At 46.5% G+C, this 22,820-nt stretch overlaps 1 protein-coding gene across 1 annotated transcript in view; it reads right to left on the bottom strand.

Annotated features, from left to right (window-relative positions):
• Nucleotides 1–22,820, bottom strand: part of GALNT2 (polypeptide N-acetylgalactosaminyltransferase 2) — a 181,586-nt gene that overhangs the window by 74,798 nt on the left and 83,968 nt on the right. The window contains exon 2 of the mRNA XM_069572589.1: nucleotides 8,863–8,956. Within this exon, the coding sequence (XP_069428690.1) occupies nucleotides 8,863–8,956 (94 nt within the window). The remainder of the gene's footprint in view (nucleotides 1–8,862; nucleotides 8,957–22,820) is intronic.

Here is a 22,820-nt window from a genome sequence, read left to right as displayed (position 1 = left end):
ATGTGGCTCATGGCGTCCAGGTGCAGAGGTGCAGTGGAGGAGTGTCCAACCTTGAGAAGGAGGGAGACGCTGACACACGCTATCTGCCACAGGGAAGCAAGAGAAACAAGCCTGTCACAGGAGAAAAAAATACCACGTGACTCCACATATGAGGTGCCTGGAAGAGAAGGGTGGGTGCCAGGGGCTGGAGAGGGGATGGGGAGTCAGTGTTTAATGGGGTCAGAGGCTCCGTTTGAGAAGATGAGAAAACTCTGGAGGTGGATGGAAGTGATCGTGGCAGACAAAGTGAATGTACTTAATTGCCACTGACCTCTGTACTTCAAAATAGTTAAAATGGTAAATTTTATGTTATATATATTTTAACATGATTTTTTTTTTTTAAAAAAAGCACAATGCTGGAACCCAAGAAATCCCTCAGGAGGGGAGAGGTCAGGGAGCAGTCCTCCTGGACCCTGAAACATAGCATTGTAAAAGCTGTTTGAGAAAATGTACACAGGACATTCCGGCCAATTCTATTCAAGGTGATCTAACCAACCTGAAAAATCCCAGTTCAAGTCGAGTTTATCGTATGTGCCAAATACACACACAGTTGGTTCACCTCACTGCTCTTCCCTGGGAGGTGCAACTGCTAAACACTGTGCAGTGGCAACTCATACCCAGGATTTAAGACCTGCTACACACTTCGCCATTCCCATCTCATTCATCTTTACAGGAACGTAATTTCTGCTTTTTGACCTCAAGTGTCTCCGGTGATGAACCAGCAGCGGGTGAGAGGGGTGGGGTGAAGATCCAGCAAGGGATGGGAAGGACCTCCTAGATACCCCAAAACCTAACCAGGACTCTCCTTTCCTCACTCTCTCCATACCCACTCTCCAAGCTTCACCCCCTCACACGAGGTTTCCAATGAACACAAGAGTAACACTGAGGTCTTGCAAAAGCAAGAAGAAAATCTGCTCTCAGAGGGCATGTCTTCTAAGGATGGGAGTTCCTGGGCAAGACCCTCCACCAACAGCCATCCTCAAAGCCAGATGCTGGCCCTTCAAATGCAACTGGCCTGTTCCTTCTGTGTCACCTGCTACCCTGCCAACCAGTCTCCTCAATCAGATCAGAGATGCCGAGGAGACAAGAGAAGGAGATACAGGAGGGAGAATTACAAAGAGCAACTGATTTTTCAAACCCAAAAGCTTTTTCTGCACCCAGGGAAAAAAGATAAAACTTATCTCCATTAGACAGATTTTCAAAAAACAAAAAACTGATGAATACTCTATTTGAAACACTTTGAAAATCAGTATTTGAAAAAAAGAAATTCAGTGCTTCCAGCTGGAAAACATGATGATGAAGTAGAAATGATGGTCACAGAATCTAAGGGCAAAAGTCCTCCATGCTGGACCTGAAATGCTTTTGCTTACAGGGTGTGTGGTTAAAGAACACTGGAGGCCATTGCCTCGGGGCGTCACTGCTATCTTACATCTGGCTCCCGCATCGCTCAGGGGGCCAGGCTGAGCCACCAGGTTGCATGCACCTCCTTCCTCCCATCTGCCAGACATCCAACACCTAGAAACACAGGAAGCCACGGCATTCCCAAACAACCTGCTCACAGAGGGCAAAGTGCTGTGACCAGTGGCTCCTTGCAGACCACAGAATTCTGCCCATGCCCATCATTCTTGGAGAAAACATACTTCTTAACCATAACAAAATAGTTTCTAAAGGAAAAAAATCACACATATGATGGATGAGTAAGAAAAAATGTTTTAAACAAGAAAAGAAGATAAAGTCCCTTAAAGGCAAAGTAAAAGGATTTGGTGCATTCGTCAAAAGTTATTAGTAATATTTCAAAAAAAAGAGGAAAATCAGTATATTTCTATCTCTTTAAAGATAAATAAATCAACTGTATAACAGTTAAGAACATGAAAGCCCAGGTCAGTGCCACATCGATTTTAACTACTGGGTCTGACTGTAGCAAGTAGCTACATGTAGGACATGTCCTGAAGACAGCTTCTCCCTCTCTCTCCAGTATGCCTTGAAGTCCAAGAGAACACTTGGTTTTATTAATAAAAGACAACCCACAGGAAATCTCTCATTAATCCACACAGAAGAAGTACACCCTATTATTATAAGGAAACACTTATTAGCTAACTGTCCTGTTCAGATGCTCCCCACTACACAGGTAATGCCTCTCTCACATAAGAAGGAGCTGTGGTTCGGGGCTTCCGAGTCAGTGGGGAGAGAGGGGGCAGATCTAATGCAGATGTCTAATGCACACACACACTCCCAAGTTGAGTCCAGCTGGAACCTGTGCTGGGTGTTACACAGGCCTGGAGTCCCTGGACTGACAGTGTCCCAGAAAGAAACACTAATAATCAAACTCTCTGTCACCATTAAACAAAATTTCATGCACTAACTTCCTGTTTTCAGGAGTTTGTAAGTTATTACTCCAGCCCAACAGATAAACAAGCTGAAAAGCCAACAAGTTCTCTCAGATTGCTCAGAAGTGAGGTTACAGGGCAAACTGCTGCTCCCAAAACTGGGGAGATCAGCTGGTGAATACAGAGAATCACAACTTCCCAGAGCAGCAGCCTGTGGGAGGCAGAGCCTGAGGAGGAAGCCTGAGCTGCAGGATGAGCGACTGGAGGCTCGCTGTGAATGAGCCTGAGTGCCAAGGCCAGGGGGCCCCACACTTCTGTGAGTTCTACCTCCAGGAGCTGAACCAGGTTTCCCAGAGTGACCACTGGAGATAGAACCCCTCACGCCTCCAGTGGAGGCGGAAGCTGTTCTGAAAGAGAAGGCGCACTCTGGTGGCTCAGCAGCAAAGAATCCACCGGCAATGCAGAAGATGTGGGTTCGTTCCGTGAGTCAGGAAGGTCCCCTGGAGTGGGAAATGGCACCCACTCCAGTATTCTTGCCAGGAAACCCATGGTTCCTTGAGTCAGGAAGGTCCCCTGGAGTGGGAAACGGCACCCACTCCAGTATTCTTGCCAGGAAACCCATGGACAGAGGAGCCAGATGGGCTTCAATCCCTTTGGGCTGGAAGAGTTGGACATGACTCAACTAAACCACCATCTGTTGTTAGGAAGGCTTGCCCTTGAGAACCCGACCAACTGCGCTGTTACTGGAGCCTAATCAATCTGAAGGAAGGGAAATACCCAACTCCAGGGACCCCGACTATCTTGTCCCACCTGAGTGGGAGGAAAGCTGAGATGTGTTTGTGAGACAGATGCCAGGGGTGCAGGCTCACTGGAAGACTGAGACCACCATGGCACCAAAGGCTGGGTTAGGGGGTTCCTCTTACCCAGGACATCGTATCTGGCTTTTAAGAAAGAAATTATAAGACACACTGAAAAGGAAAAGGAATGCTTGAAGAGACGAAGCAAGCAGCAAAATCAGACTCACATATGGCAGGATGTTGGAATCATCAGCCAGGAATTTAAAGCAACTATAATCAATATGCTAAGAGCTCTAACAAAGAAAAGAAGATGAAATGAAAGAAAAAATGACTACCATAGGCAAAGAGATAAAAATTCTAAGAAAGAATTATAAAATTATGGTAGAGATAAAAAATACTAACAGAAATGAAGTATGACTTTGAGGGGCCTGGACATGGCTGATGAGACGACTTCGGGGCTTGAGGATATGACAACAGAAACTTCCAAAATAAAAATCGAAGATGAAAAACAAGACTAGAAAAAAAAAAAACCCAAAGCAAAACAGAATACCTAAGAACTGTTGGATAACTACAAAAGGTGTAAGAGGTGTAAGTGGTTCCACTTACAGAAAAAAAGAGAGAAAGGAATATAAGAAATATTTGAAGCAATAATGACTGAAAATTTCCTCATGTTAACTACAACAGCAAACCACAGACTCAGCAAGGTCAGAAAACACCATACAGGATAAATACAAAAAAACTACACCCAAGCATACTCAAACTGTAGAAAATTAATTATAAAGAAAAAACCTTGAAAGAAGACAGAGGGGGGAAAAATAGCTTTACAGAAACAAAGATATGAATTACATCCAACTTCTCCTCAGAAAAAATGAATACCTCAGAAAAATGACTCGATGGACGTGAGTCTGAGTGAACTCCAGGAGTTGGTGATGGACAGGGAGGCCTGGCGTGCTGCGATTCATGGGGTCGCAAAGAGTCGGACACGACTGAGCGACTGAACTGACTGAACTCTCCTCAGAAACCGTGCAAGCAAGAAGAGAGTGCAATGAACTATTTAAAGGGTTGAGAGAAAAAAAATCATCAACCTAGAATTCTGAACCCTGTGAAATCTCCAAAAGTGAAGGGGAAATGAAGACTTTCTCAAATCACAAAAACTGAGGGAATATGTTGCCAGTAGACCTGCCTTGCATAAAGTGTTAGCAGAAGCTCTTCAGAGAGAAGGACGATGATTCATGTGAGAAATGCGGGTCACCATAAAGAAAGGAAGAGCATCAGAGAAGGAATAATTGAAGGTAAAATCACAACTTCAATTTTTCTTCTCTTCTTAATTGATCTAACAGATACATCTGCTCAACAATAATAACAGCTATCACCTATTTGACTCTGTATGCTTATATCTGCATTTATGTATATGGCTGACGTGTGTGAAATGAACGGCAGTAATGAGACAGAGTGGGGGGAGAGATTCATAACGGTTTGCTGTTAGATACCTGTGCTGTGAAGCAGGTTACTGTTGTCTGAAATTAGACTTGGATTATCTATAACAAAATGTAAAAAAGCGAGAAAGTGGAATCATAAAATGTTTAATTAAAACCACAAAAGGCAGACAGAGTGGAAGACACAGAACAGAGAACAAGAGCAAGGAACAGACAAGAATAACAAACACGGCAGACACTGGCACAGCTGCGTAGTAATTACTTTACACTGTCATGATCCAAACACACCAATTAAAAGACACACTGTCAGGATGGATTAAAAAAAACAAGCTCCGACTACCTACATGCTGTGGACAAGAAATCTGCTTTAAATATGAAGACACATGTAGATGAAAAGTAAAGGGATGAAAAAAATATACCGTTCCAATACTAATCAAAAGATGGCAGGAGGAGCTGTATTAGCTCAAACAGAACACACTTCACACCAAGAAAAGTCACCAGGAATAAAGAAGAGAAATACATAATGATAAAGGCGTCAACCTGCCAAGATGACAGAATAATCCACAATGTACATGTGCCTAACAAGAGCATTAAAACACATGATACAAAAACTAAGAAACCTGCAGGGAGGAACAGAATACATAGGTCACAGAACAAATCTTAGTGAAATTAAAAAATACTCCGAATCAAATAAGAATGAAAATACAACTTACCAAGACTTGTGTAATGCAGTGAAATCAGTGCATGACAAGAAAATAGCAGCATTGAATAGAACATGGAAAACAAGAAAGATTTGACATTAATCATCTAAGCTTCTACCTCAGAAAACTAGAAAAGTAGAATAAATCCTAAGTAAACAAAAGAAGATAAATAACAAAAATTTCAAAGCTAAGAAATGGGAAAGAATTCTAAAAACTGGTTCTTTGAAAAGAACAATAAAATCAATAATCCTCTTCAGGCTACCTATGAACAGATAAGAGAAGACACAAGTTAGAATGTCAGAAATGAAAGAGGGTACATCAGTATACAGATCCTGTGGACATTAAAAGGAGAATAAAGGAATACTATGAACAGCTCTATGCCTGCAAATTTGATAACCTAGATGAATGGGCCAATTTCTTGAAAGACACAACCTCCAAAACTAAGACAAGAAAAAATAGGCAATTTCAACAGGCCTATATCTATCTTAAAAATTGAATCAATAGTTACTAACCTCCTATAACAAATGGCACTAGACCCAGCTGCATTCATTGGTGAATTCTGCCAAACATTTAAGGAAGAAATTATACCAATTCTCTATAGTCTCTTCCAGAAATAGCAGCAGAGTGAATACTTCCTACTTTATTTTATGAGGCCAGGGTTAACCCTAATAACAAAACCAGACAAAGACATTACAAGAAAAAAAATTTTTTTAACCAATACTTCTTGTGAACATAAATGCCAAAATTCTCAACAAAATACTGGCAAGTTGAATCCAACAATGTGTAAAAAAGAACTGTATACAATGACCAAATATGATTTATCTCAGGTATGTAAGTCCAGTTCAATATATGAAAGTCCGTTAATGTGATCTACCACACTAAGAAGTTAAAGAAGGAAAATCCCATGATCATAGTTACAAATGCAGAAAAAGCATATGATCAAATTCAACACTTGTTCATGATAAAAATTTTCAGCAAACTAAGAACAGAGGGGAAACTTCCTCAACTTGATAAAGAACATCTAAAAAAACCTTCATCTAACATCATATTTAACAGTGAGAAACTAAAAGCTTTCCTTCTAAGATCAGGAACAGGGCAAGAATGTCTTCTCTCATCACTCCCTTTTAATATCATACTAGAAGTCCCAGCTAATGCAGTAAGACAAGAAAACAGAACAAAAGATATAATACAGACCGAGAAGGAAGAAATAAAACTGTTTTTGTTTGCAGGTGACATGATTGTCTATATAGAAAAACTGAAAGAATCAACCAGAAAAATCCCTGGAACTGTTAAGTAATTACAACAATCCTTGCTATAATTGCAGGATATACAATAAATACACAAAAGTCAATTGCTTTCCTATAGTAAACGAACAAGCAGAATTTAAAATTAAAAGCACAATACCATTTACATTAGCACCCTCAAAACAGAGATACTTTGATACAAGTTTAACAAAATAGACACAAAAATTTATATGACCAAAACCAAAAAGCTCTAATGAAAAATATTTTAAAAGAACTAAATGAATGGACAGATACCCCAAGTTCATGGATTGGAAGACTCAATATCGTCAAAATGTCAATTCTTACTAACTTGATCTGTAGACTCAACACAAACCAAATCAAAATCCCAGCAAGTTATTTTGTGAGTATCAACAAACTAATTCCAAAGTTTATATGAAAAGGCAAAACAAAAAACCAGAAAGCCCAACACAAGATTAAAGGAAAAGAACAAAATCGGAAGACTAACATTACCCAACTTCAAGATTAAATCTAAAGGGAAAGTAGTATTGGAAAGAATAAACAGATAGATCTTTGGAACAGAGAAGACAGCCCAGGAACAGACCCACATAAATACAGTCCACTGATTTTTGACAAAGGAATAAAGGCAACAACAAAACAATGATGGCCTATTCAATAACTAATACTGAACAACTGGATATCCGTATGAAAGGAATAAAAATCTAGGCAGAGACCCTACAACGTTAAACTCTTCTCAAAAATTAACTCAAAATGGATCACAGGCCTAAATATGGAACACAAAATAATAAAAATCCTAGAAGATAACACAGGGAAAAAAAATCTAGGTAACCTTGAACATGGCAATGACTTTTTAGTTATATTGAAGGTATACTCTATGAAGGAACTGATAAAGCTAAACTTCATTAACTTAAGACTTTCTGCTCTGAGAAAGACACTGTCAAGAGAATAAGAAGCCAAGCCACAGACAGAGAAAGTGTTTGCGTATTATATATCCAACAAAGGACAATTATCCAAAAGACACAGAGAACTCTTAAAAGTTAACAATAAGAAAAGGAACAGCCCAGTTCCAATGTGGGAAGAAGACCTAAACAGACATTTCCGCAACGAAGCTGTACCGTGACAAACATACGGTGGCCCGAGTGCTAAAGAACCCGCCTGCCAGTAAGCTATCACTTCCAACCTATTAGAAGGGCCAGACTGAAAACCCGGGACAATACCAACTGCTGGTGAGGATGTGGGAAAACAGGAACTCATTCACTGCTGGTGGGAGTGCAACACGGTACAGACACTTTGGAAGACAGTTTGGCAGTTTCTTATAAGTGTATTCCTGCCATATGATCCTTGTATTTACCCAAATGAATTGAAAACTTATGTCCACACACACAAAATTGAACACAGATGTTTACAGCAGCTTTATTCATAACTGCCAAACTTGGAAGCAACCACGATGTCTTTCTGAATGTCCTTGCTAGCAGAATGGATAAATAGATTGATACATCTAGACAACAGAATACTATTCACAATAAAAACAGAAGGGTTACCAAGCCGTGAAAAGACATAGATAAGCGCTCACTGCATGATACTAAGTGAAAGAAGGCAATGCGAAAAGGCTACCTACTACTTGATCCCAACTATGACATTCTGGAAAAGGCAAAAGTCATGGAGACAGTAAAAGGGTCAGTGGTGGCCAGGGGCTGGGGGAAGGATGACTAGGCAGAGCAGAGAGGACTGGCAGGGCAGTGAGCTACCCCTCGTGACCCTGCAGTGGGACACGCACGCCACCGAATACAGAATGCCATCAGGAAGTCCTAACATGACCACGGACGCTGGGTGATTCTGATGTGTCACTCTTGGTTCACTGATTGTAACAAACGTCCCATCGGGAGGGTGGGGGATGTTGACAGTGGGCGTGTATGGGGGCAAGGAGTATGTGGAAACCTCTGTACACTCTGCTCAGTTTTGCTGAGAACTTAAACTGCTCTAAAAAAATAAAGTTTCTTAAAAAAAAAATCAGTGAACTGATACATACCATCCTGTATTTTTTTAAATTCTATTTTTTCTTTCAAGAAATTTTGGTCACCTCCCAGTAAAGTCATTTCACAAGGCACTTGGGGCTTGAAGGAAGGCTGCTCTAGGGTAGTGTCTCCACTGCCTCATGAAATCCATTCTCCACCCGACAGGAGACTTGCTCCAAATGCCACATCCAGCTCATTCACAGGGGGCAAGACAGGTCCACCCCCCCCCCGCCCCGCCCCCACCAGCAGCCCAAGGCTGGCCTGGCCCGGAGGCAGCTGCAGTACCTGGAGGGAGGGTCTCCATGCTGTGTGCTTTCTCATCCCCGTTGCTGTGATGCAGGTCTTTCTTTTTAACTGGGTCAATGTCATTCCAGTCCTCCTGGGAGAGAAAAGATAGCAAATGAGTTGGCAGGTTCCTGGAGCACACTTCCGTTCATCAGGTCAATAAACAGTGAATCTTTCTAGGCAAGTGGACGCTGGGGACACAGCAAGGTGACACCTCCCATCTATAGGATTGCGCTCCAGACCTGCTCAGTGGTGGAGACCCAAGGACAGAAGTGTGGGACCTGCTTTTCTTTCTCCATTTTCTATGTATAACACGTACGGAAAGAAATACTCTGGAGACTTGGGGAGGGTGGAGAAGGGAGACAGAGAAACTAGATTAAATAAGAGAATTCAATAGTGGCTAAATCAAAGCCATTAAACTCAGGGTCGCTCTCAGGATGCCTTCTACAGCTTAAGGGTACCATAGGACCAGAGTCTCCCTCGGGCAACTGAACCAGGCTCAAAGGTTGTTAAATGATTTCTGTAATTCTACTGAATAATAGTGGAGGGAGGCGAAAGGATGGCCGAGCTTTCCTCCTGGCTAGAAAATTAAGGGCTTAATGTAAAACCAGATGATAGAAGCTCTGGCAGAATTTACTGAACTCATCTGCGCAAACAATTTAATCTATCAATATTAATCAAACTAAATAGCAACCTCCTGACCACAGAGCTAAATATATTTTTCAGCCACTTGGGACCTGATTTCTGTGAATACCATAAGAAAGGTTTCTGTATACACCCCCAAATCAGCAACATCCCATGGCTCGTAATCCTCCCACACAGACAGACGTCTGTGGGCCAAGCATCATCCGCTGGCCATTTCCCCAGCAGATGCTACGAGGACGCCGTCTCCCGCAGGGGAAACCCAGCCAGCCTTGCTTGGATTTATCCAGCCAGCATTCCTCCAGCCAGCAAGGGCTGTGTGACCGCTAGACACGCTTTGGCTCTAAACAATGACAAGTGAGGTCTGCAGAAAGAGAAGTTCTCAGGGGCTGTGCCAAATCAGATGTGTTTCCTAAATGCAACTGGCTGCCAGTAAGCTGCCTTTTTACTCAAGAGGTAGAACAGTTAGAGGAATTGGGCCTAAGCCTCCTCCTCTGGAGGCCAGCTTGTCCTTCAGCTCCTTCTGAGGTGAAATGAAGCTGGTTTATCCCAGCAAGGGAGGGATCGTGGGAGGAACATCCCACCAACTTATCACAAGGCCTTCTCAGGCCTCCAAGTGCTATGACTTTTGAAGACCCTAGCTTCCCTTGTGGCTCAGCTGGTGAAGAATCCGCCTGCAATGCGAAAAACCTGGGATCGATCCCTGGGTTGGGAAGATCCCCTGGAGAAGGGAAAGGCTAAGCACTCCAGTATTCTGGCCTGGGGAGTTCCAAAGACTGTATAGTCCGTGGGGTCTCAAAGAGTCGGACACGACTGAAGCAATCTAGCACGCACAGCATGGACTCCATTTAAATACTTTTTGCTGCAAAAAATTTTTTGAAGGATATTTATAATTTGACTTTTGAGATTACTTGGTTATAAATAAACTTTAAATTTACTATTGGCAAAGATTTCAAGACAATCTTGGCAACTGCCAGGGAGAGAGAGAATCTGACCTCTCTCTGCCTTCACAATATAAGGAGACAGGTGAATACTAAATCCAGCAAGTAATGAAGCTACCAGAATCACACTGCACAGACTTCTAATTAATTAAGCTTTATTAATTTTTGTTTTGTAGCTTGCTGATAACATTCTGTGGTTAATAACTTTTTCCCACAGGCATCTCGCCTACTACACACACTGGCTAACCAATCACACCATTTAACCTTGTACTTGAATAAAATCAAAAGTAAACAACAACAAAAAGCGAATTGCTGCTGGTGGGGCCACCAGGCTGTAATGTGCACCAAATCAACGTTTGGAAGTCAACCATCAATGTTTTCTTAGAAAATAAACGTCATCTTCGCACAAACAAGATTGACCAGTCCGTATGTAAAACTCCCTGACCTGTCTCTACGCTTCCCCGCCCCACCCCGGCCGTGTGGCAATGAACAGAGCCCACCATAGAACTGAGGCCAAAGATGAGGTCCAGCTACATAACGAGGGCACCTCAAAGTCCCAGCAGCTGACAGGATGCTAAGCACCACTGATGAACACCTACACACTAGACACTGCACGAGGATACTTTTTCATCCTGGCAACAAGCCTGCCATGTTATTAGTCCTATCCAACAACAGGGACACCAAAGATCAGAGAGGTTAAGTAAACTGTCCAGGTTACACAGCGGGCAAGCAGCTCAAGTCGGCCCTTCAGCAGGCAGGATGGGGATGGCCAGTCAGGGCCCAGTTGGAACCAAGTTACAAGAGCCTGATTCTCACAGTATCACAAAAATCCAAGAATACATTTCTAGGGAGTCATCCACAAAGGACTGTTCAGTTCTGCTGCTGCTAAGTCGCTTCAGTCGTGTCCGACTCTGTGCGACCCCACAGACGGTGGCCCACCAGGCTCCTCCGTCCATGGGATTTTCGAGGCAAGAGTACTGGAGTGGGGTGCCACTGCCTTCTCCGGTTTAGTCCTGCACTCAAAGTCAAAAAGTGCAAATCACCACACTGACTACCCCCTCCTAGAGGAGGGTGGGGAGGGGGAGGAGGGGACAAAGAGGAGGGAGAGGGGAAGGGAGGAGGGGCACTTCAGCCGCTAACACTCACAGGGCCCTTGCTAGGGGCTGAACCCCACCCTAGACCCTGCCCACGTGTCCATCCTCCTTACAATGCTAGCACTGTCTCATTCTACTGATGGGAAGGCTGAGGCACCCATCACGGAGTCAGAGCACATTGCAAGGCTGGAGTGTAGCTCAGAGCTCAGAGTCTCAAACCTCCCCGTGCCCCACCCTTAGAGAAGACAGCTCCCTTCTACCACCACAACAGTCAAAACTAGAGAAAAACCATGCATTTCCTATTCCCCTCAGGACATGACAGGGCCCTGTAAATTCCTCTAGGTCGGGCTGGCCCGTCAGACCCGCTGGCTGAGATGATGCCCACACAACTGTCCACTGCAGGTCTGCCCATTCATGGCTTGTCCACACGTCCACCCCATGTTGTTGCTAGACATCTGGGAAGGGCTGAGGGCAACCCACTCCAGTATTCTTGCCTGGAGAGTCCCATGGACAGAGAAGCCTGGTGGGCTACAGTCTATGGGCTCGCAAAGAGTTGGACATGACTGAAGCGACTTAGCACACACAGCACGAGGGTGCAGGTGACACCCACCCTGGGACATCGTGACCCGTGCTGGGGGCCGCTGCCCCTCAGCGGAGTCCAGACCAGACCCCACAAGGAAAACGAGGAAACAGAATGACAGGGAGGAGACTTGGGACCTGTGTTGTGGAAATGTCACTCTGGCTGTGGTGAGGGAGGAATCGGAGGGGGCAGGAGACGGGCCAGGAGGCCGGAAGGTGCGGCGGCTGGGGTGGGGGCACTGCTGGGGGGCTGCAGGTGGGAAGGAAGTGGCACAGGGGACAGTCATCCACAAGAAACATGGGGAAGTCATCAGGGTAGGGCAGGGGTGGTGCTAGGAAGGAAGAGGAGTCTGTCCTGGAGATGCTGGGTTACCCCGAGACACCACAAGCGGAAAGAAGATGGGAGGAAGGCGATGATCCGGGGTGGCAGGAGAGGCTGGAGTGCCAGGGACAGGCCAGACACATGGCGTGCAGAGCTGGGGCCTGGCCTGGGAGCCGGAGCCCTGGGTGCTGGTCACGGCTTTGCTTTGCTGGTGGTGGGGTCTGAGTAACAAGCCTGCCTTCTCGAAGATGGGGATGTGGGGCTAAGGCACTGGAGGGCCCCGGGGAGTCCCAGGGAACAGACCCAGGTATGAGCACTTGATCCCGTGTCCTGCCTATAATCCACTAAGGATCAACATCTAAAGGCAACACAGGTCCCCTCAAGGCAGAGGATGGGGGTGGTCTCCGGCACACTGCTTTTGTGCCCATAGCACCCAGCAGGGTGGTGGTCTTGGGTAACTGCTCAATAATACATGCAATTGAAAAAAATCCTCACTCTACTTACTCAGATTAATTTTACTGGCTTTGCTCACTTTGCAGAGGAAGCTCTTCACTACCACCATCCCCCTCATACATTCACACGTATCGTAAGACACACACACATCAGTGGAGGCTCTGTTTAAAAGTAGAGACGTGTGGAATATGATCATACAGAGTGGCTCCTTCACCCAGTCCCTGCCGGCATCCAGGACGCAACACCGGCCATCTGTTTTCTCTGTGTTAAGAGAAAATGACGCACGGACAGACAGATCCTCTTTTCAGCGACAAGCATAAACTGCTCAGGTTAGTGGAGTAATGGTGTGGTTTGATGCTGGCTGGGTCAAAAGTTGCAGAGAATCCAAAGCCTGTGATCCGACCCATACGTCTGCTTTTACTTCCCAGGATGCAGCTCCATCTCTGCTGTGCTCCTCCTGCCCGAGGAGGGATGCAGACACTGACTGCGTAGTGACTCACCCACACACGGAGGATGCGGCAGACACATGCACAGCAGGCGGGCTTGGCGGTTCGAAATGAAAGCTACATTCTGTCAGGAAACGTGACCCAAGGACTAGGATTCTCTGCAGCCCAGACTGAGGGGATGCCACTGGCCCCACATGACTTTATCGTTTGGATGAAGCCTTGGATACACTCGCATGCAGCCCCAGAAAGATGCAGAAAGCATTGACCAGGGCACTGAGACTCTCTCCCTTTTCAGATGGCATTTGGCCAGATACTGCAACACCAAATCCTGCCCTCCTCCCTGAACTACCTGGCAGGTAGTTATTACTATTAGATACTTGAATTTGGTTAGTTTTCAGTCCAAACGCTTAAGGTACGCATTACTCTTACAAATGCATACAGCAGAAGCAGTCTATTCCCTGAAACACAAGTGGAATTAACTCAGGCCATGAGTGAGATCAAATGAAAATAAACAACTGAAAAACGTCTATTCATCTACCATAATTAAAGAGCATGGCAGCCAAAATCCATCCTATTTCTAAGCAGATGAAGGAGCAACGACTTTTAACAAAATGACATTAGTTTCAGAAACAGTAAATCCAATAGGTTGGTTTGTTGAATAGTTATGAAAATTAAGGGTAAATAGGCTTAGTTATTACGATAACTTTCTGCACTACATTTCCAATGTGATCTGTCTCTGTTTCAAAATAAGAGGAAATAAATAAAAGGTGGGCTTGGTGTTGGCCTGAGACAAAGCGTCAGTCTTGGTGGTGGGGGCCTGGGCCAAGAGGGAGCCGGGAGGGGGGCTTGGACAGAGGTGGGAAGCAACCATCGGCGTCGGGGCACAGCCAGTCAGGCGACCCCTGAGGCTCAGCAGACAGCCACCACCTCGCTCAGGGCACCAGGTCAGCCCTCATGTCCCAGGTGAGGGGACAGCCAGAAGGGCTGGGTGACTTCTCGTTGTTACCAGTCGCTGCCAAACAGATCCCCTCAAAACTTAGTAACTTGGAAGAAAAACACTGAATACCTCACACACCGTCAGAAGGCCACGGGTCTGTCTGCTTCTGGCCCAGTCTGTCACGAACCACCACGGCAGCACCACCACGGCAGCACCACCACGGCAGCACCACCACGGCAGCCGGGGCTGTGGGGCCCAGGGCTGCTTCCAGTGAGTGAGCTGGGCGGGGAGAGGGGACCCCAGGCCCAGCCCAGGAATCGCATGCGGGTCGCAGCTCCTGGTCATCCAGGAGAGCTGAGTCAGCAGTTCAATCCACACCCAAGAAGGGGGCCCAGACCTCTTCTGAGCAGAGGCAGGCACAGACGAGGCCACGTCCCACAGACTGACGCAGCGCTGCAGCACCCCAGCGGCTACCCACATGTGCGAGGCTGTGCAGCGAACTGGCACTCCACCACGCGCTGACCTCCTCACCACCACCCAACACAGAGACTATTCTCCCCACGGTAACACGTGTGAATTATGAACCACCACCAAAACAAACATGCCTACACATGTAAGACCACACAACAAAGAATAAACATCAAAGGCTGCCTTCATGAAGCTTAAATGCCTAATGCAATATTGTTAGCACAGGTGAAAATATCACTGGGGAGGAAAAAAAGAAAATAAACAGGTTGTTTTCACTCCCTGCTTACTGAAATACATTTTGTCACCATTAAATTCCTGCAGCTGACTAGCCCGTCTGCTCAGAGGCAGATCAAGTTACCAAAAATACCACCTGAAGGACTTCTTGAATCTTTTCTCATCAAATGTCTACTTTTCACTGTTATTTAATGACTGTTCAGTAATTGCCACCACCAGGAACAACATTCTAGTTTGGGGGGAAAAAAAGCCAGGTTACCAGATGTGTTAAAAAGATGTTCTATTTCCACAGCCCATTTCTTAAGAGCACACTGCCAAGCTAAGAACAGAAAACTGCTAAGTGGTTTGCTTGAAAGCAAATTTTAAAGAGTGGATGTAGTTTTCTGTTGAAGACCTAGATCCCTACCCCCAGAACTCTCCCTCCAAAGTGATCACAACGTAACTGCAGGGTCCTCTAATTGTTCAGGTGGCGGCCCACCAGGTGGTGCAGGGCACAGTCAGGCCTTCTCACCAAAGGATGAGGAAGGCACTGATACAAGGAAATGTATCTACACTTTCTACCTCAGACCCAATATGCAGCATGGAAACACCTCCATCCACGCCCCTGAAATGACATAACTGGCAGGGCCCCAGCGGATTGTTACATCATTTAAACTCTGAGTCCATGTTCGCTGACAACATTTAACCTCCTTCTTCCACTATGAAGACCCAGCCTTTACTCCTCTTTTAATTATCCTACTCCAACCACTAAGCTTCCTCGTTTCTGCCCATAACGAGCTCATTCTCGGACTTGTCAAAATATGAAGTGAAGTGAAGTGAAGTGACGTCGCTCAGTCGTGTCCGACTCTTTGCGACCCCATGGACTGTAGCCTACCAGGCTCCTCTGTCCATGGGATTTTCCAGGCAACAGTCCTCGAGTGGATTGCCATTTTCTTCTCTAGGGGATCCTCCCGACCCAGGGATCGAACCCGGGTCTCCCGCACTGTACACAGATGCTTTACCGTCTGAGCCACCAGGGAAGTCCTATTCGTATGTTATTCATATGTTATCTCGTATGTTATACTCCCAAACCTGTGGTTGATGCTGTTTAGTCGCTAAGTCACGTCCGACTCTTTTGCGACCCCACGAACTATACAGCCCACCAGGCTCCTCTATCTCATGGGATTTCCCAGGCAAGAACGGTGGAGTGGGTTGCCATTTCCTCCTCCAGGGGAATCTTCCTGACCCAGGGATTGAACCTTCGTTTCCTGCATCGGCAGGTGGATTCTTTACCACTGAGCTACCAGGGAACCCCCCTTAAACATGTAACTTCAGCTTGATCATGAGAAAAACATCAGACAAGCCCCAAATGAGGGATATTCTACAAAATCTCTGACCAGGCCTCCTCAAAACTGTCAAAGTCATCAAAAGAAGGAAGGCAGGGAACCACTAGAGCCCAGAGGAGCCTAAGGAGACACGACGACTAAATGGAACTGGTGCCCGGACGGGCTGCTGAAACAGAACGAGGGCATTAAGGAGAAACTCAGGAAATCTGAACAAAGTAGTCAATAATAACATCATCAATGCCGGCTCTTTAATAAGGGAAACTGGTTACAGTTGGCATGGGAACTCTGCACTATGTCCCCATTTTCTCTGTAAATCTTAAATTGCTCTAAAGATACACTGTGGGCATAGATCTTACACCTACATGAAAGGAAAATAATCACATTAAACACTCCTGTATTTATCAGTCATGTATTTCTAGGGCATCTGTCCATTTTAAATGGAAATGTTAAGCCCTCTCCACATCCTTCAGGGAACTAAGGTGTGAGTCAGCATTTCCTGATTTTAAAGCCAATTTTGTATTGAGACACACACCTAGGAGCGATCTATTTTACACCACAATCCTCTTCCAAGAGCAATCAATCCCCTCCCCCCAGCCAAAGCAGCAGGTGGCCCGGGGCAGAGGGAACACAGGCAGGACTATTAACATTCCTTATACCCCGAAGGAGTTTATGACACAAGACAGCTCCTGGGCCAGGTCCTAAATATCCACGGAGTGGATGACGGAGCAGAGCCTACAGGTGAGCTGAGTGCCTGCCATTTGCGGCCTCATTCTTTATCACGTGGGCTGATTCCACTTCTTTCTTCTGTAAGCAGAGAAACAAACGGCTTCTCCTGTTAGGAGTCTGCACACAGCCCCTCCTTAACTGCTGCTTCTCTTTCTGTTCTGGTAGTCTTAACATTAGCTGAAGCAGCAAACTTGACTCAAAAGTGGCTTTTTACAAAAAAAAAAAAAAGGGTTTTAGAAAGACTTTCCCCCATGACTTACGTATAAGTCAATTTTTTTTTAATGTTAAAAAATAACTCCCAACAGATGAGGAAAAAAGTGGCAGGAGAGAAGCTACACAAGCAACTGCCCGGCCAGCACCAAGTGGCACCGCAGTGAGACGCGGGGCCACCCTCAGCGGCCTCAGATCACTGCGCGCTCCCCTCCACCTCCAGGAGCCACACCTCGCCACCACACCGCGCCACCACCCTTCTGCATGCTCACCGCCTCCAGGACAGCTCCCCCACGGCGGCACCCAACCTCGGGCTCAACGCTCTAGAGGCAAAGCTGCTTCCCCACTTGGTTGGGCTCCCAGGTGGATGAGGGCGCATAGAACTGGCTGCAACACCACCTTGTAACCAGTAGGTGTCGCCAGCCCGCACTTCATCCCCAACACTGGTCCTTGCCCCAGGGGTCCCGGTCGGCTCAGTTCCGGGGAGCCACCTGAGTCAGAACTGGCTCCAGGGAGGGATGAGTGAGACCCTCGACGGACTCCAAATCTTGGGTCTGTTTTGAAGAGCGTCTGCAGGGGAAAACGTTATGTGAAGGACTCCAAAGGAACCCAGGGTTAGAAACTTAAATGGAAAATTTGTAATTAATTTTTCCCCCTTCTACAACCACAAATCATCACCGAGTCAGAAATTCCTGGCAGTGAACATGTGGGCACCGACTCTCTGGGTATCATTCATGGACAACCAGCCCACAGGAACACACAAATGCCCGCCAAGGTGGATGCGGGGACTTGGGGGAGAGTCCTAGTTCAAGGACAACGTGGATGTTGATCCACTCCTCTCTGTGACAATGAGAATCAGAGACCTAGACGTGGGGGAAAAGGCAAGTGTCGGGCAGTCAGGGGAGGAGAGGGAGCCGTCCCAGAGCTGCCCTGGGAGAAGTGAGCGGGGGGGGTGGGGGGGGCCAACACACACCCATGGCCAGGCCAGGGCCAGCAACCTGAAGGCAGGAGGAGGAGGTGTTTGAAGAATATTTGAAAATTCATATCAAGGTCGGCATGTAAAATGAAGGTGACCACATGGATTTTAAAAAAAAATAAAATTAGTGAATGTGGCTAGAGGACCAGAAATACCAGGTAGGAGGCACAGCTCAAAAGATGTATGTCATATGCAACCAAGAAATAAACTTGTGAGCATCTCAGTGAGATGCAGGGAGACATTTGCTAGAGTTTCTAGCAAATGAGCAACAGTAAATGGGAACTGTACAGCATTTTTATTAATTTAAAATTTACATGTTCCCATTAACCTTCTCTTGATTTATACAGTTCAATGGCTAATTGCCATGTGAGTATTACCCAAAGAGTTGGACACGACTGAGCAACTGAACTGATTACCCAAAAACTCCAGAAGGGTTGTCCTAAATCTATTTTTCTCAAAAGGTCTTTATTCGTTTCAAATTCCTCTTTCACGATGAATTTGTGCCAACGGCACGCTCATGCCTCGTGCGCCCACTTCACAGACAAGTGACCCCTGAGAAAGGGGGTTCATGGGCACTCTGGAGTCTGGATCCCACTGGAACCCGCTGTAAAATGCTGGTTTGGCCACAGCTCCGAGTTCTTCTCCAAGATGATTTAGACCACGTTACAGAACCCAGATGGAGCACCCCTAATGTGAACGAGCTGTAGCAGGACTCTGCACAGAGACCCGCCCCCAAGAGGAGCAGGGCAGCCAGCCTGCCGGGCAGGTTCCAGGGGTGCCTGCTGTGTGCCCCTCCCGCCTATGCTCTGCAAGGGGCAAGGTGCACAGCCCCTGCCAGGGACAGGGAGCTGGATTCTTTACCTCTGGCACACTTATTTACATGTCCATTTTCTGCCTGGGATGTCTTCCACACGATTCCAGTATTACAACATGGGCTACAAATGTCTCACTATCTTATTTAAAAGGAAAAGGATTGGGTTAGTTGAACTTGACTGGAAAGTAATTTGGCGCCATATATCAAGAACTGGAAAGACAGAACTGTTAAGCTGAGAAATCTCATTTCTGTGAATTTATCCTCATGAACTAACCTAAAATAAGGAACAAATTTTATACATGGATGTCGCAGCATTGTTCATAAAAGAAAAAAAAGAAGAAACTTAAAATATTAACTGAAAGGTTGGTTAAATTATGTCACAGCCCCTCAGAAGAATATTAGGCAACCATTAAGAATTATAAAGACCACCCAGTTATATGCAAAATGCATATAATACATTAAATGAAAATGCAGGAGACAAAATTTTACGTATACAATGAAACAAACTATAAAAAAGTACCCATATAGATAAGCCTGGAATGAAATGCACTAAAATCAACATGGTTGTGTTGAGAGTGGAGAATGATGAGTGTTGTCTCCATGTCTTGGAACTTTCTGTTATATTATTAAATTACTTTCATGAATAATAAATTTTAACACAGGCATGTTTAGGTTGGAACTTGAAACCTACCCAATATTTCATATCAATAACGCATCAGGCCCACACCTGGCCTGAGGCTACGAAAGCCGCCCAAGTTAGCACGGAAGCTGCTTCCAGAAACAGGTGTGTGCCCGGCCCTGCGTTCAGGGTGTGTGGCTGAGGCACTACTCCAGAGCCCACGCAGGCCGCCCCTGCCCTGGAGCTGGGGGGGGGACTGAGAGGGCGCGCTGGCCTGGGCAGGGCTCGGTGCTGCCAGACTCTGCTCCTGCAGGCCTGCTGAGAGCCCAGCTCCTCTGGCTCTAGCCCTTTCCCTCTGAGTGTTTTTTCCCAAGAAACCGGTCAACAAAAGATTGAACTGATCCTGTGTGCTTGCGGCCACAGCTGGCACTGATCTGTCAAACAAAGGGGTAGCTGGACGTTCTCACGAGTTCCCTGGCAACTACACGCAGAGACCACAGCGCATTGTTCTTCCAGGCCCGTCACCGACTGTCCTGACAGAGGACACGGGGGCGGGAATCCCGATGACAGGGACGCCACCCCCACAGAGCTGATGCTCCCTGCGAGATCCCGGTTCACAGGTCCACGCTGTGTGCATGTCTCCCAGACACTCTTCACACGCCCTTGAGGAGCAGGGTTCACGTCCTCAGCGAAAAGCAAGAAACCTGAGAACCAAAGAGACCGAATCAAGAGCACGGAGCCAACGGGCAGCGAGGGCACCAGGGTTCACACTCTGTCCACAAGGCCAGGCCAGCCCTGGGTGGCCTGACCATCCCCTGCCCTTCTGGGGCAGGCCTGGCTCAGCGGCCTGACTGACTGGCCTGGCCTGCGACAGGATCCACAATGACTCGGGGCAACCCCCCCTTATTCAACTTCACAGCCTGGCTCAGCGGCCTGACTGACTGGCCTGGCCTGCGACAGGATCCACAATGACTCGGGGCAACCCCCCCTTGTCTTCCCTTATTCACCTTCACAAGAATTATCATTTTACACTAATATTTTTTTTCCCAAGGCTGCTTTTCGTGCCCACACGTTTTATCTTGCTTAATTATAAGGAGAAAGATGGTAGGAAGGTGATTTGCTGCATGGAACTCGGGTTCACAGGCAAATTCAGATTTCTGCTCTGGAGTTCACCCAGGAGGAATCGTAACTGCTGCCCAAGGGGACGCTGCAGGAATGAAGTGAGACCCGTGCAGTGGATGCTAAGCCTGACACACTACAGGCTCTCAATGCGTGACCCCCATCCCACATCACAGGCCTAGACATTTAAGGGACTTATTTTACAGCAGAGAAAAGTGAAGCGCACACACACAGAAATTATCTGAGATCCCACAGTTTAAAAAGTCATGAGACTTCTATCCACTGCAGACCCACAGAGTCTATAGAATTCAAGAATCACCACCAGGATATGCCAACCGCATGGAATTTGTTTAAGCAGTGCTTGCCTCTCATCACTAATGTGTTAAAGTCTGAGAATTTAACCACCTCTTCTGATATAGTTATTTCTAATTCAGATTTTAATTTAATGTTGAGTTTCAAAGAGCCAGTTTCTCTCTTACTCTCTACAGCCCAAAGATTCAGGTATCCATTGGCTTTGAAACTAGAAAAACTAGATTCAAATCCATGTTCCAGAACTTTACAAATTATCAATCATTCTAATTCTCAGTAGCACATATCCAGAATGCTGGACGTTGAGAGGTTTAAAGAAAGTAAACGTGAAATACTTTGAATACAGCAGAGCTAACACTTTGAGGATGTGTTGCTGCTGCTGCTGCTGCTGCTAAGTTGCTTCAGTCGTGTCCAACTCTGTGCGACCCCACAGACAGCGGCCCACCAGGCTTCCCCATCCCTGGGACTGTCCAGGCAAGAACACTGGAGTGGGTTGCCATTTCCTTCTCCAATGCGTGAAAGTGAAGTCGCTCAGTTGTGTCTGACTCTTAGCGATCCCGTCGACTGCAGCCCACCAAGCTCCTCTGTCCATGCGATTTTCCAAGCAAGAGTACTGGAGTGGGGTGCCATTGCCTTCTCCAATGAGGATGTGTTGGGCCAGATGAATTAAGCACCAGAAAGAACTCATTAGAAGTCAGTGGGCCTTACATGGGTGTGAAATGCAGAAGAGTTTACTTGAAGCAAATCAAGCAGAACATGAAACGCACTCTGACTCACACGCACAGAGGCCTAGGAAACAGCCCTGTAATCCCGGATCCCGCCAGCAAAACCCATGCCTGGGGAGCGCCAGTGTCTGTTTTTAAAGAAATTCTGCTGGTGAGCATCTCCAAAAGTTTATACCTCATATCTTACAAAAGGGAGTGGGTGGCTTAAAATAAAAAATCTAAACAGAAACACCAAAGAAATGGAACATCAAGACTGATGGCAATGAGGAAGCACGTTTGAATTCTCATCTTGAGCTCTCCAAAGACGAAAGTAAACGAAGAAACATAAAGAAGAATTTATGATGTGATGAGAAGTGGTCAAAGGTGAGGAACCTGCCCAAGGTGAACAGGACATGATCAGGTAAGAACCCATTCAGATCAGACTCCTATCCCTCGTGAAGCCATAAGTACCTAAACACAGACTGCATTTCTGGTGGCCAATCCTAAAATTTGTCATGAAAGGAATGGATTTGGAGTCACGGGTGGTGGTGGATTAAAGTGTCTGCATTTCTTTCCTGCTCCTCTCCAGGGTGCTGGAGTGCACGGCCCTAAGCCGCCTGGCCCCTGGCCCTGGGACTTACTGTAGCTCACTGGGTGGCAGCAACCCAGAGTCCAAGATAGGCTCGTCATCCTGTTCTCTGTCTGCCCCCTCCAAACTCGGCCCTATGGCCCGCACACGTAAGGAAGCAGGCCCGGGTCCTGGAAAGCCAAGGCGCCCCAGAAAGCAGCCATCAAGGCCTGGGGCGGGCAGGTGGGGCCAGCTTGGCCGGCTGGCAACCCAGCTGTCACTTGACCGAATGAGCACACACAGCCCGCGGAAAGCCCAGCCAACCCAAGGGCTGCAGGAAGTGGGAAACCGCCCGTTTCAGGGCGGTGGGCTCGGCAGCAGCAGATAAGGGAAACGCAGATGCAGAACGGACCCCCACAAGAAATGTCCAACAGCAGCTCCAAGGCCTCAGGAAGCTGCTGTTGTATGGCAG

The sequence above is a fragment of the Ovis canadensis genome, chromosome 25 (genome assembly GCF_042477335.2).
Source record: "Ovis canadensis isolate MfBH-ARS-UI-01 breed Bighorn chromosome 25, ARS-UI_OviCan_v2, whole genome shotgun sequence".
NCBI lineage: Eukaryota > Metazoa > Chordata > Mammalia > Artiodactyla > Bovidae > Ovis > Ovis canadensis.
Note: the sequence above shows the minus strand (reverse complement) of the source record. Positions and strands in the feature narration are given on the sequence as shown.